This window comes from Manacus candei, unplaced genomic scaffold, assembly GCF_025592945.1.
Source record: "Manacus candei isolate 608988 ecotype Guabito, Panama unplaced genomic scaffold, ASM2559294v1 h1tg000035l, whole genome shotgun sequence".
Taxonomy (NCBI): domain Eukaryota; kingdom Metazoa; phylum Chordata; class Aves; order Passeriformes; family Pipridae; genus Manacus; species Manacus candei.
Genome location: NW_026138083.1, coordinates 1,613,057 through 1,625,971, shown reverse-complemented (window position 1 = coordinate 1,625,971; position 12,915 = coordinate 1,613,057). Strand labels below are relative to the sequence as shown.

At 46.7% G+C, this 12,915-nt stretch overlaps 2 protein-coding genes across 13 annotated transcripts in view; one reads left to right on the top strand and one right to left on the bottom strand.

Annotated features, from left to right (window-relative positions):
* Positions 1 to 3,199, top strand: part of RTN4 (reticulon 4) — a 40,318-nt gene extending 37,119 nt beyond the window's left edge. For all 5 annotated transcript variants that reach the window (XM_051792835.1, XM_051792833.1, XM_051792834.1 and 2 more), the window contains 3 exons: positions 572 to 618; positions 1,693 to 1,751; positions 2,150 to 3,199. In XM_051792835.1, the coding sequence (XP_051648795.1) occupies positions 572 to 618; positions 1,693 to 1,751; positions 2,150 to 2,192 (149 nt within the window). In that variant the 3' untranslated portion in view covers positions 2,193 to 3,199. The remainder of the gene's footprint in view (positions 1 to 571; positions 619 to 1,692; positions 1,752 to 2,149) is intronic.
* Positions 3,200 to 3,919: 720 nt separating this feature from the next.
* EML6 (EMAP like 6) overlaps positions 3,920 to 12,915 on the bottom strand; it is an 87,178-nt gene continuing 78,182 nt past the window's right edge. For 7 of the 8 annotated variants that reach the window (XM_051792826.1, XM_051792823.1, XM_051792825.1 and 4 more), the window contains 3 exons: positions 12,523 to 12,676; positions 12,176 to 12,276; positions 3,920 to 5,445 (listed from right to left, as the gene is read on the bottom strand). In XM_051792826.1, coding sequence (XP_051648786.1) covers positions 5,421 to 5,445; positions 12,176 to 12,276; positions 12,523 to 12,676 — 280 coding nt within the window. In that variant the 3' untranslated portion in view covers positions 3,920 to 5,420. Of the gene's footprint in view, positions 5,446 to 12,175; positions 12,277 to 12,522; positions 12,677 to 12,915 lie in introns of those variants that run through there. The other variant, XM_051792830.1, reaches the window with a different exon arrangement.

Below are 12,915 nucleotides of genomic sequence, written 5' to 3'. Positions count from 1 at the left end.
CTGGGGAAGCACTGAGCTCTGGGCCACTCTGGGAGCCTGTTCCTCTGGCCTTAGCTGTTACCTGTGGGGCCTTTTTCTAGGGCTGTGGTAACACTGCACAACAGGTCATTTTGAGTCTGGAGGCTGCTGGTTTTCCAGACACTGTATTTACAGGCACGTTTGCTGTGCTTGTCCCTGTCAGGGTGAGCCTGTCCTGGCTGTGCTGGGACTCTGGGGAGGTACAGGATCTGCTGTGGCCCTGTCCCACTGCACTTTTATTCCTTGTATCCCACAGCTGGCCGGCTTCAGTGTCAGAACCAAGTGATGCCTGAGCATCCTTTGGGAAGGATTTGCATAACCCACAGTGGAAAAGTGACCTGTGACCAGACTTACTGTACAGTGAGCCCTGGAGAACAGCCCAGGCTCTCCTTAATAGGGATTATTTCATTAACTGGCCAACAATTTGTGTCTGGGGCTTAGTTATTTCTTGTACCTTTTTGCCAGACAGGTCAAGGGGTGGAAACCAGTCTTTGTTTTGCCTGAACACCATCCCTGTTGTCAATACTTATACCTTTGATGTGCTCTTTTCCAGCTTTGATTTCGCTCTTCAGTGTTCCTGTTATTTATGAGAGACATCAGGTGAGTGTTTAATAGAATTCATTAAATGCCTCATAAAATCAGCTTTTTTGAAGCAGAACCAGAAACAAATAAAACTAAAATTAATTTTGTTTTTTAAAATCTTTAAAGCCTTTAAAAATAGGCCTTTAACCAGGAGCCAGGGCCAAGAAAATCAAGTTCATTTTGAAGTCCAGACTGTGTGTGCTTCCCTCCTCCTTTCTGGTGGAATTGGAAGAGGTTTTCCCAGCAAACAGTTGTGGAAAAGGCCTGATGAACCTGGAGGCCTTCTGTGCTGGTCAGCTTTGGTCAGGACTAGAGCAGCACTAGGCAAGGTGTGCTAATCCTGCTGTGGCAGCACCTCTAAAACAATTCCTGAAGAAACCTCTTTGGAGCTGATATTCAGGATTGGTTTCCCGAAGCCCTGTGGAATTTGTAGCCCTGGCAAAAACAGGAGGTGGGAGCTGCTCGACCCAGTCCAGTGCTGTTCCTGGGGAGAGACACCAGTGTAAAAGGAGGAGGGAAGAAGGAGCCAAACTCAAATGCCTGTGATTAAATTATAGCCAGGACTGTCTTGGGCAGGTCAGGGCACAGGAGGGGGGAGCCAGCTCTGGCTTAGCCGTTCTTCTCCCCTTTCACAAACAAGGGCCCCGGAGCCCAGGCTGGCACTGGGAGAAGGGAGGCTGGAGCAGATGGTGGAGCCCCACGGGGTCCTCCGAGCTCCTCGTGCGCAGTGAAAGGAGAGCTGGAGCCCAGGGCAGGAGGATGGCCAGGGATGGTGGGGCTTAGCCCGGCTCCTCAATCCTCTCAAGCTGGTTACCAGGCCCAGCTAAGCAGCTTTGCTGCTCTGGGGGGCCCTGAGGGGCCCTGGCTGGGCACCCACAGCTGGATGGGCTGGACCAGGCAGGAGCCAGGGGGGTTTAATGGGGGCCTTGCCCGCTGGGCCCTGTGCTCTGGGCATTCCTGGAGGCAAACACTGGCACAGCAGCTCTGGATCACTGGGAAATCCCCGTGGCTGAGCTCCCACTGCACCCAGGGCTTCTCCAGGACTCTGCAAAGGGACAGTTGGACTCTAACTTGTGTCTGCTTCAATTCCAGGCCCAAATCGACCATTACCTGGGACTTGTGAACAAGAATGTCAAAGATGCCATGGCAAAGTGAGTTGCTCTGCTTTGGTTTCATTGCTTTCCCTTTGTGCTGATGACAGTTCCTGGTACATGTGCCACTCCTGTCTAGGGCAGCAAATGTGTCATTGCATGTGCCAGGAGGAAAAAGGTCTTTTTTACTCTGGAATGGTGAGAAAGTCACCTCCTTTCTTGCTGGTGCTGGTGTTAAATCGAGCCTTTATTATTTCTAATGGAAATCTGTGGATTTCCACCCATTAGTGACACCTGAGCCCCTCAGCAAGTGCAGTTGAGGGGGGGAGCGAAGAGTTTAGAGTTATAAAGTTGTGTTGTGATGGTCCTTTTCACATGTTGCTGTTTTGAAGACTATACCTACTTTTTCTCTGTTTGTTACTCAAAGGCTGTTCTTTTCCTTCTCCTTCCTCTTGCAGGATCCAAGCAAAGATCCCTGGGTTGAAGCGCAAAACTGAATAAAAAAAGCCCGAAGCAACTTATCAATAGGAAGTTCATCTTTTAAGGGGGAAAAATACTCATTGGATTTCCACGGGGAGGGTCAGGGAATAGCAAACCCCTTGACATTGCAGTGCAATTTCACAGATCTTTATTTTTTAGCGACGCAGTGTTTGAGGAAAAAAAAAAAATAACTGTTTTGACTGCCATGTGTTTCATCATGTTAAGTATTGTAAGCTGCTATGTATGGATCTAAACTAATCATCTTTCCTTCCCCTGTGCAGCTCTGCTCATACCACGACTGAGAGCTGTACATGCTTCACCCAGGTAGTTGTGCTGCGGCCGGAGGGGAGAGCAGGGGGGGCAGAGGAGAACAAACACTTCCCAGTCTGTGCACTGTGTATGGTCTGTGTAGATTGATGCAGATTTTCTAAAATGAGATGTTTTAGGAGAATATACCAGTTTAGCAAGTTTTGAAAAATCTTGCCTTTTTGGTATGAGTATAGCTGTATTGTGATTTTATTGTTTTATCAATTGCCAATATATATATATATGTGTTTCACAAAGCTTAGATCTTTCAGCTGCTCCACAGTGCTTTGTACTTCAGAGAACTGGCTGAGGCCTGGGCGAGCTCCAAGCTCGAGCCTGACAAACTCAAAGGTCTTCTGTAAACACTGGCATCTGTTGGAAACAACAGCAGAGACCCGAACAAAGAACCTGCACATAGAGTAACAGAGAATTCCAGCTACACACTTTGTTGCACAAATGTACAGTAGTTGATCTTGAGCAAATAATTCTCCAGCTCTCAGACTCTGATAATCTGTGGACCGAGTATCTAATGCTGCAAATGTTGTTTGGAAACTTTTAAGCCCTGTCCTGTTATGCAAGAAATGAGAAGTGAACATTTCTACACTTGCAGTTTGAGCTGTACTGAACTAAGTCTGTGGAATGCATTGTGAAATGTAAAAACCAACCAAACCGCAAAAAACCCACCCCAGAACCCCGAGTCTCAATAAAGCTTCTAGACAGAACGTGCCCTGGGTATTTGGTGTCTGGGGCAGCTCTAACCCTCTGTGTTTGCTGGGAGGTGCTGGGGTGGCTCCAGGTGGTGCCAGCGTGTCCCTCGGCTCCTCCTGCTCCTCCTCTCCTGGCACTGGAACCAGCTCGGGCAGCTCCAGCTCCCAGTGAGTCTGAGGGGTCTTGGTTTCTTTGGGTTTTGACACAATGTTTGGGGCCACTTTCTGCTTGCAAGGGAATTGTAAAGCAAGTCCCAGGAGTCTTTCCAGATCAACTTGCTATTTGGATTTAAGAACTGGACATGGAAAACTTGTATCCAAATTTATTTGAGACAGAGATTTTCCTTTAATGGCATCTTGACCATTGAAAATATAAAGTCATGCATTAATGTTTTAGTTTACAGTTTAATGCAGCGTTCCTGGGAACACTTCATACGTGAAGCCAGAGCAGAGACACAGAGACTGTGTTTTCCTGACACACACTATTGCTTTAAGGTACTTTTCACATCACTTGATTAATTAATTAATGAATTCTGCCACACAACTGCAGTTATTTGGGATACAATCACTGTGGAAGGAAGGCAAAGATGATTGATTAGAGCACAGCAGAGGAGCTCACTGATGTCACCACGTGACAGAACAGGATTGGATCCCAGAGGTTTCCCTAAAAACAGGCTGCACAGGGACTGCTCTGTGTGTGCCCAACTGCTCTGCTGGGCAGTCATATAAGGCATTAATAAATTCAGCTGTAAAAAAAGGTGATTTTTGAGGTTGCTGAAGCACTTTGTGTGTTAAACAAGCAGGAATCCACTCCTTTAACGGGATGTTTTCGCTACTTTTCCATGCAGTGGCAGCAGAGTGGCCTGGCAGGAAGGTTCCAGAGCTCAGAGCCTGTTGTCCTGAACTGGGACTAAAGCACTGTTTAGCATTGCTTTGCAAAGACTAAATGTAAGTAAGTCTACATGGTTTGTTTTAGCCTTTATTTATTTTAATTAACAAAGAAAGGTAATTTAAAAATCTGGTAGTGGTTCCACACCAGCAATTTTAAGTGGCTTAAATGCCAGTTTTGACATTGCCCACGTTTGCTGTTCCTTTCTCAACAGTTTCTGTGGAAAAAGCTGAACTTGCTTTTTCCAAGTCCACCATCCCTGGGGGTTTTGGTTCTGGCAGAAGGTTGTAACAAGTGGAGAGTGACTTTCCTTTCCTCTTGGGAATGTCTGTGGTCCCAGTCCCCCCAGGGCAGCTCCGGGCTCAGTTCAGCTGCCCCAGGGCCCGGGCTGGGCCGAGGGGCTCCGGGAGCAGGAGCAGCAGGATGGGGAGAGGAGCCCAAGGGCCCTCCAGGGACATTCCAGGGAGCCCCTCTGGAATGGGAAACAGGGCTCCTTAGGGGCTTTTCCCAAGGTTCTGGCTGGCCACTGCCTGTGGAAGTAGCTCCCTGTAAAGCAGATTTTCCCAGGAAGAGCAGAGGGCAGGAGCTCTGTGGGAATGAGCCTCATGTGGGTGTGGAGGTGAGTGTGCCCCGGTGTGCAAACCCTGTGTGCCCCCTGCCCAGGAGGGGCAGTGCCATCAGCTGGTCCCTCTGGCAGCATGGAATGCTGTGGGAATTCCCTGGGGAGGTATTAAAGGCCAGGCAGAGCCCAGGGATGGGGTCAGTCCAGCTGGAGCAGGGGGTGGCTCAGCCCTCCTGGGCCGGAGTCGTAGCACCGAGTGTGGAAAGCAGGGGGTGGGAGGCAAGGCTGGAGCCCAGACTGCTGGAAAAGTATTCCAAGGCACTTCATGGAGAGAAATTTAGCCAAATGTATGTATTTAAAAGCAAAATGGACTTAAAACCGTGATCCTTTGCTCATCCAATTCCAGAAAGCTGCAGAGTGCCCCCCTCCTGCTCGGGAAAGGCTCCCAGCTTTCCTGGGGGCCCCCGGGTGGATTGGGCAGCGGGTGTGGTCAGAGCCTCCCCCTCCTGCCCAAACGGCCAGGCCTGGAATTTGGGAAGGGATTTTCTCAGTGTTTTCTCCCTTTGCAGCCCTGATTTGAACAGCACAGGACTGGGCCAAAGCAGCTCCATGAGTGGACTGTTCCCCCTTTGGCCTCCCAGGGCCCCAAAGGGTTCCCTGCAGACCTCGGCCTCCTTCCCAGGCCCTGGGGCTGTCCCGGGGCTGTGAGTGCTCCGCAGGTGCCCCCCGGGCACCATCCCGGGGCCTTCCCGGCTGTCCCAGTCCCTGCAGCAGGAACAGGCTCCTCACAGGCACCGCCACACGAACACACTGCGGGAGAGAGAGCAGGGAATGAACCTCGGGCACAGCCCAGGGACACGGGAGAGGAGAGGGGGGATAAAGGCAGGGTGGGAGAGGGTGAAATAAAGACAATTTGGGGTATGTGTGTGAAACAAAGACTATTTGGGGAGGTGAAATAAAGACTATTTAGGGGGGTAAAATAAAGACAATTTGGGGTGTGTTTGAAACAAACACTATTTGGGGAGGTGAAATAAAGACTATTTAGGGGGGTAAAATAAAGACTATTTGGGGTATGTGTGTGAAATAAAGACAATTTGGGGGGGGTGTGTGAAATAAAGACTATTTGGGGGGTGAAATAAAGACAGGACCCTGGAGCTCCTCCCCAACTGGCAGCACTGGATCCTTCCCAGGAGAGAAGGAACCACTGTGGAGGTGAGTGTGTGTGTGGGGTGTGATGTGTGTGGAACGTGTGTGTGGAATGCGTGTGCGTGTGGGGGGTGTCTGGCTGTGTGACGTGTGTGCAGGTGGGGTGTGTGTGTGGAGGGGACACGTCTGGCTGTGTGATATGTGTGTGTGTGTGTGTGGGATGTGTGTGTCTGTGTGGGACGTCTGGCTGTGTGTGGGTGGGGGAGTGTGGGATGTGTGTGTGTGTGTGTGAGAGGTGTGTGCGGGTCGTGTCTGGGATGTGTGTGTGTGCGTGTGGGATGTGTGTGAGGGAGGTGTGTGTGTGGGACGTGTCTGTGGGATGTGTGTGTGTGTGCGTGTGGGACGGGTGGGTGTGTGGGATGGGTGGGTGTGAGGGAGGTGTGTGTGTGTGGGATGGGTGGGTGTGAGGGAGGTGTGTGTGTGGGACGTGTCTGTGGGACGTGTGTGTGTGTGCGCGTGCATGTGGGATGTGTGTGCGCGTGTGGGACGTGGGTGTGGAATACGTGTGTGTGTGGAATATGTGTGGGGTGTGTGTGGGGGGGACGTGGGGGTGTGTGTGGGACGTGGGTGTGGGATGTATGTGTGGAATGTGTGTGTGTGTGGAGGGGGGTGTGGGACGTGGGGGTGTGGGGGGGGATGTGTGTATGTGGGGTTGTCAGACGTGTGTGTGGGACGTGTGTGTGTGTGAGAGATGTGTTGGGGGATGTGTGTGGGGGGGACATGTGTGGGATGTGTCTGTGTGGGTTGTGTCTGCATGTGATGTGGGGGGGGAATGTGTGTGTGGGACGTGTGTGGAGTGTGTGTGTGGGATGGGGGGACTTGTGTGTGTGTGACGTGTGTGGGGGTGAGTGATGTGTGTGGGATGTGGGGGGGAAATGTGTGTGTGTTGGACATGTGTATGGGATGTGTGGGGGTGTGGCGTGTGTGTGGATATGACTTGTGTGGGACGTGTGTTTGTGTGATGTGTGTATGGGATGTGTGTGAGACGTGTGTGCGGGATGTGTGTATGGGATGTGTGTGGATATGAGTGTGTGTGAGAGGTGTGATGTGTTTGTGACATGTATGGGGGGTGGGACGTGTCTGTGGGATGTGTGGTGTGTGTGATGTGCGTATGGGATGTGTGTGGATATGACGTGCATATGTGACGTGTGTGTGGGGGTTGTGAAGTGTGCTTGTGATGTGTGTTTGTGGGATGTGTGTTTGTGGGATGTGTGTGAGATGTGTGTGTGAGATGTGTGTGTGATGTGTGTAGGGGACGTGTGTGAGACGTGTGTGCGTGGGTGTGTGTGATGTATGTGGGATGTGTGTGTGTGAGACGTGCGTATGATGTGTGAGGCGTGTGATGTGTGATGCGTGTGTGGGCTGTGTGTGACGGGTGTATGGGATGTGTGCAGTGTGGGTGTGTGTGTGGGGGGACATGTTTGTGATGTGCATGTGCCGTGTGTGTGTGGGATGCATGTATGGCATGTGTGGGGTGTGTGTGTGGGGGGGTGGGATGTGTGGGGGTGATGTGCATGTCTGGGTGTGTGGGATGGGGGTGTGAGGGATGTGGGGGGCGTGGGATGTGTCTGCGAGCACACACACGGTAACAGTACGCTGAGCACGCCCCGAGAACATGCTGAAACACACAAACACACTGAGAGCATGCTAAAACAGGGAAGCACATGCACACACCAGGAACATGATCAAAAACAGGCTAAAAATGAATGTTCCAGGGACACAAACATGCTACAATCATGCTAGCACCATGCTAAGAACATGTGAACTTTATACTTAGAAAAAGTGAAACTAAGGTTTTCAGCATGCTGGGCTTGGCGTGATTTTTAGCATGTTATTTAGAACATGCTAATGTCATGCTAAGAACATTTAAAAATCATGCCAAAAATATTAATTTCACTTTTTGTAAGCATTTTTCAAGTTCTTAGCATGACACTAGCATGTAAAAATTAACATGCTAAGAACATGCTAACGTCATGCAAAGAACATGCTAACGTCATGCTAAGAACATACTAATGTCATGCTAAGAACATGTGAAAATCATGTGAAAATATTTTCCCTTTTTGTAAGCATGATTTTCACATGTTCTTACCATGACGTTAGCATGTTTGAAATGACATGCCAAGAACATGCTAACGTCATGCTAACAACACGCTAGTCATGCTAAGAACATGCTAATGTCATGCTAAGAACATGCTAATGTCATGCTAAGAACATGCTAACGTCATATGAAAATCATGCGAAAAATAGTGAACACGCAACAACACACAACATGCTAAGAACATGCATCAAAATGCTAAGAACACACAAAACCATACAACGACACGCTAAGAACATGCTAAAACCATGCAACACACTAAGAACATGCTACAACATGCTAAGAACATGCAACACGCTAAGAACACGCAAGAACACGCTAAGAACAAAATAACAAGCTAAGAACATGCAACAACACACTAAGAACATGCAACAACATGCTAAAAACACACATCATGCTAAGAACATGCAACAACATGCTAAAAACACACATCATGCTAAGAACACACAATTCTGGAAATTTCTGGAAAATTCAGGAAAGGAAATAAAATCTCAGAAAAGGAAAGTTTTTAAAAGTTTCTGGAAAATTCTGGAAATTTCTGGAATGTTCTGGAATTTTCCGAAAGGAAATAACATTTCAGAAAAGGAAATTTCTGGAAAGTTCCAGAAAGTTCCGGAAAGTTCTAGAAATTTCTGGAATTTTCCAAAAGGAAATAACATTTCCGAAAAGGAAATTTCTTGAAAGTTCCGGAAAGTTCCAGAAAGGTCCGGAAAGTTCCGGAAAATTCTGGAATTTTTCACAAGGACATGACATTTCAGGACACGAAATTTTTGGAACGTTCCGGAAAGTTCCGGACAGTTCCGGAAATTTCTGGAATTTTTCGAAAGGAAATAAAATTTCAGAAAAGGAAATTTCTGGAAAGTTCCGGAACTTTCTGGAAATTTCTGGAATTTTTCAAAAGGAAATAACATTTCCGAAAAGGAAATTTCTGGAAAGTTCCGGAAAGTTCTAGAAAGGTCTGGAAAGTTCCAGAAAATTCTGGAATTTTTCAAAAGGACATAAAATTTCAGGACAGGAAATTTCTGGAACGTTCCGGAAAGTTCCGGAATTTTCTGAAAGGAAATAAAATTTCAGAAAAGGAAAGTTCTGGAAAGTTCTGGAAAGTTCCGGAAAATTCTGGAATTTTTCAAAAGGACATAAAATTTCAGAACAGGAAATTTCTGGAAAGTTCCGGAAAGTTCCGGAATTTTCTGAAGGGAAATAAAATTTCAGAAAAGGAAATTTCTGGAAAGTTCCAGAAAGGTCTGGAAAGTTCCGGAAAGTTCCGGAAAATTCTGGAATTTTTCATAAGGACATGACATTTCAAGACACGAAATTTTTGGAAAGTTCCGGAAAGTTCCGGAAATTTCTGGAATTTTTCGAAAGGAAATAATATCTCAGAAAAGGAAAGTTCTTAAAAGTTTCTGGAAAATTCTGGAAATTTCTGGAATGTTCTGGAATTTTCTGAAAGGAAATAAAATTTCAGAAAAGGAAATTTCTGGAAAGTTCCGGAACTTTCCGGAAAGTTCTAGAAATTTCTGGAATTTTTCAAAAGGAAATAAAATTTCTGAAAAGGAAATTTCTGGAAAGTTCCAGAAAGGTCCGGAAAGTTCCGGAAAGTTCTGGAAAATTCTGGAATTTTTCAAAAGGACATAAAATTTCAGGACAGGAAATTTCTGGAACGTTCCGGAAAGTTCCGGAATTTTCTGAAAGGAAATAAAATTTCAGAAAAGGAAATTTCTGGAAAGTTCCGGAACTTTCCGGAACTTTCCGGAATTTTCCAAAAGGAAATAAAATCTCAGAAAAGGAATGTTCTTAAAAGTTTCTGGAAAATTCTGGAAATTTCTGGAATGTTCTGGAATTTTCCAAAAGGAAATAAAATTTCAGAAAAGGAAATTTCTGGAAAGTTCCGGAAAGTTCTGGAAATTTCTGGAATTTTCCGAAAGGAAATAGAATTTAGAAAAGGAAATTTCTGGAAAGTTCCGGAACTTTCCGGAAATTTATGGAATTTTCCAAAAGGAAATAAAAATCTCAGAAAAGGAAATTTCTGGAAAGTTCCGGAAAGTTCCGGAAAGTTCCGGAAAATTCTGGAATTTTCCGAAAAGAAATAAAATTTCAGAAAAGGAAATTTCTGGCAAGTTCCGGAAATTTCTGGAATTTTTCGAAAGGAAATAAAATCTCAGAAAAGGAAACTTCTGGAAAGTCCCGGAAAGTTCCAGAAAGGTCCGGAAAGTTCCGGAAAATTCTGGAATTTTTCAAAAGGACACAAAATTTCAGAACAGGAAATTTCTGGAAAGTTCCGGAAAGTTCTGGAAAGTTCTGGAATTTTCCGAAAAGAAATAAAATATCAGAAAAGGAAATTTCTAGAAAGTTCTGGAAATTTCTGGAATTTTTCAAAAGGAAATAAAATTTCTGGACAGGAAATTTCTGGAAAGTTCCGGAAAGTTCCAGAAAATTCTAGAATTTTTCAAAAGGATATAAAATTTCAGGACAGGAAATTTCTGGAACGTTCCGGAAATTTCTGGAATTTTCTGAAAGGAAATAAAATTTCAGAAAAGGAAATTTCTGGAATGTTCCGGAAAGTTGCAGAAATTTCTGGAAAATTCTGGAAGTTTTCAAAAGGAAATAAAATTTCAGGACAGGAAATTTCTGAAATTTTATTTTATTTCGGAAAATTGCAGACCTTTCCAGATATTTACTTTTCTGAGATTTGATTTCCTTTCCTGAATTTCCCAGAAATTTCCAGAATTGCATCTTCTTAGCATGATGCGTGTTTTTAGCATGTTGTTGCGTGTTCTTAGCGTGTTGTTGTGTGTTCTTAGTATGTTGCTTGTTTTAGCGTGTTCTTAGTGTGTTTTTCATGTTCTTAGCATGTTCTTAGCATGTTACATGTTCTTAGCGTGTCGTTGCATGTTTTTAACATGTTTTTAGCGTGCTGTGTGTTCTTAGCATGTTGTTGCATGTTCTTAGCTTGGTACATGTTTTTAGTGTGTTCATAGCATGTTGTTGCATGTTCTTACTGTGTTGTTGCATGTTTTTAGCATATTCTTAGCATGTTGTAGCATGTTTTTGCATGTTCTTAGCGTGCTGTCACGTGTTTTTAGCATGTTCTTAGTGTGTTGACTGTTCTTAGCATGTTGTTGCATGTTCTTAGCATGTTGCATGTTTTTAGCATGTTCTTAGCATGTTGCATGTTTTTAGCATGTTCTTATCGTGTTGTTGCATGTTCTTAGCGTGTTGCTGCGTGTTCTTAGTGTCTTCTTAGGATGACATTTGCTATGTGTGTGTGTCTCTGTGTCTCTGTGTGTGTGTGTCTGTGTGTGTGTGTCTCTGTGTGTCTGTCTGTGCGCGTGTGTCTGTGTCTCTGTATGTGTGTGTCTCTGTGTGTGTGTCTGTGTGTCTCTGTGTGTGTCTCTGTGTGTCTCTGTGTGTCTCTCTGTGTGTGTCTGTGTCTGTGTCTGTGCGTGTGTGTCTCTGTGTGTGTCTGTGCGTGTGTCTCTGTGTCTCTGTGTGTCTCTGTGTGTCTCTGCGTGTATGTGTGCGTGTGTGTCTGTGTGTGTGTCTGTGCGTGTGTGTCTCTGTGTGTGTGTCTCTGTGTCTGTGTGTGTGTCTCTGTGTGTGTCTGTGTGTGTGTGTGTGTGTCTGCGTGTGTCTCTGTGTCTCTGTGTGTGTCTCTGTGTCTGTGTGTGTGTGTCTCTGTGTGTCTCTGTGTGTGCCTGTGTGTGTGTGTCTGTCTGTGTGTGTGTGTGTGTGTGTCTGTGCGTGTGTCTCTGTGTCTCTGTGTGTGTCTCTGTGTGTCTCTGTGTGTCTCTGTGTGTGTGTGTCTGTGTGTGTGTGTGTGTGTGTGTCTGTGCGTGTGTCTCTGTGTCTCTGTGTGTGTCTCTGTGTGTGTGTGTGCATGTGTGTCTCTGTGTGTCTCTGTTTGTGTGTCCCTGTGTGTGTCTGTGTGTGTGTGTCTGTGTGTGTGTGTCTGTGCATGTGTGTCTCTGTGTGTCTCTGTGTGTGTGTGTCTCTGTGTGTGTGTCTGTGTCTCTTTGTATGTGTGTCTGTGTGTGTGTCTGTGTGTGCCTGTGTGTGTCTGTGTCTGTGTGTGTGTCTGTGTGTGTCTCTGTGTCTCTGTGTATGTGTGTGTGTGTCTCTGTGTGTGTGTCTCTGTGTATGTGTGTGTGTGTCTCTGTGTATGTGTGTGTGTGTGTGTGTGTCTGTGTGTCTGTGTGTGAGTGCAGCCCCGGCTGAACTCCAAACCAAGCCCGGCCTTACCTGCAGTCGTCTCCCCCGGTGCTCACCACATACTTGTCGTCGTGGGAGAAGCGGATGTTGGTGACGTGCGCCGAGTGCCCAAAGTACCGCTTGTGTTTGGCCTGTGGGCAGGAACAGCAGCTCAGAGGGACACAGACACACCAGGAGGGGCCACAGGAGCTCAGGAGGGGACACAGACAGACTGGGCCCCACAGCAATCCCAGGTCCATGGCCCAGTCCGTGTCACCCCCCGGGCTCTCCTGGGAGCTGCCGGCGATGGACCGTGTGGTTTGGGTGCTGGGAAACCCAGTGCTGAGGAGTTTGGGAAAAACAAAAGCTGGAGAGGTGAAAATCAAGCGGCCACTCACAAATTTTTCTGTGCAGGGGAAGTCAAAGAGCTTCACGAGCCCGAAGTCGTCCCCCGTGACGATGTTGAGCCCGGCATGGGTCACACAGGCACAGTTCACGTCTGCCTTGTCTGCGTTGCGGGGCCAGATCCCAAGGACTTCATCTCCCAGGATGCTCCAAAACAGGGCGAAATAAAAGCATTAGACCACAGGACTGACTTGCTGCTGCTCTTCCACACGATGGGGAGGCAACACAGCCCAGTAATGAGGAATTGCTGCCTTTGAAACAAGGTTTTTCCTCTAAATCACTGCCCTGAACACGATCTCATCATGGAGACCATCACAAGAGTACAGGGGTTTTGTGTGACCCTATAACCACCTCTATCCATAAATGCTGAGGTTTATCTCCTGTGA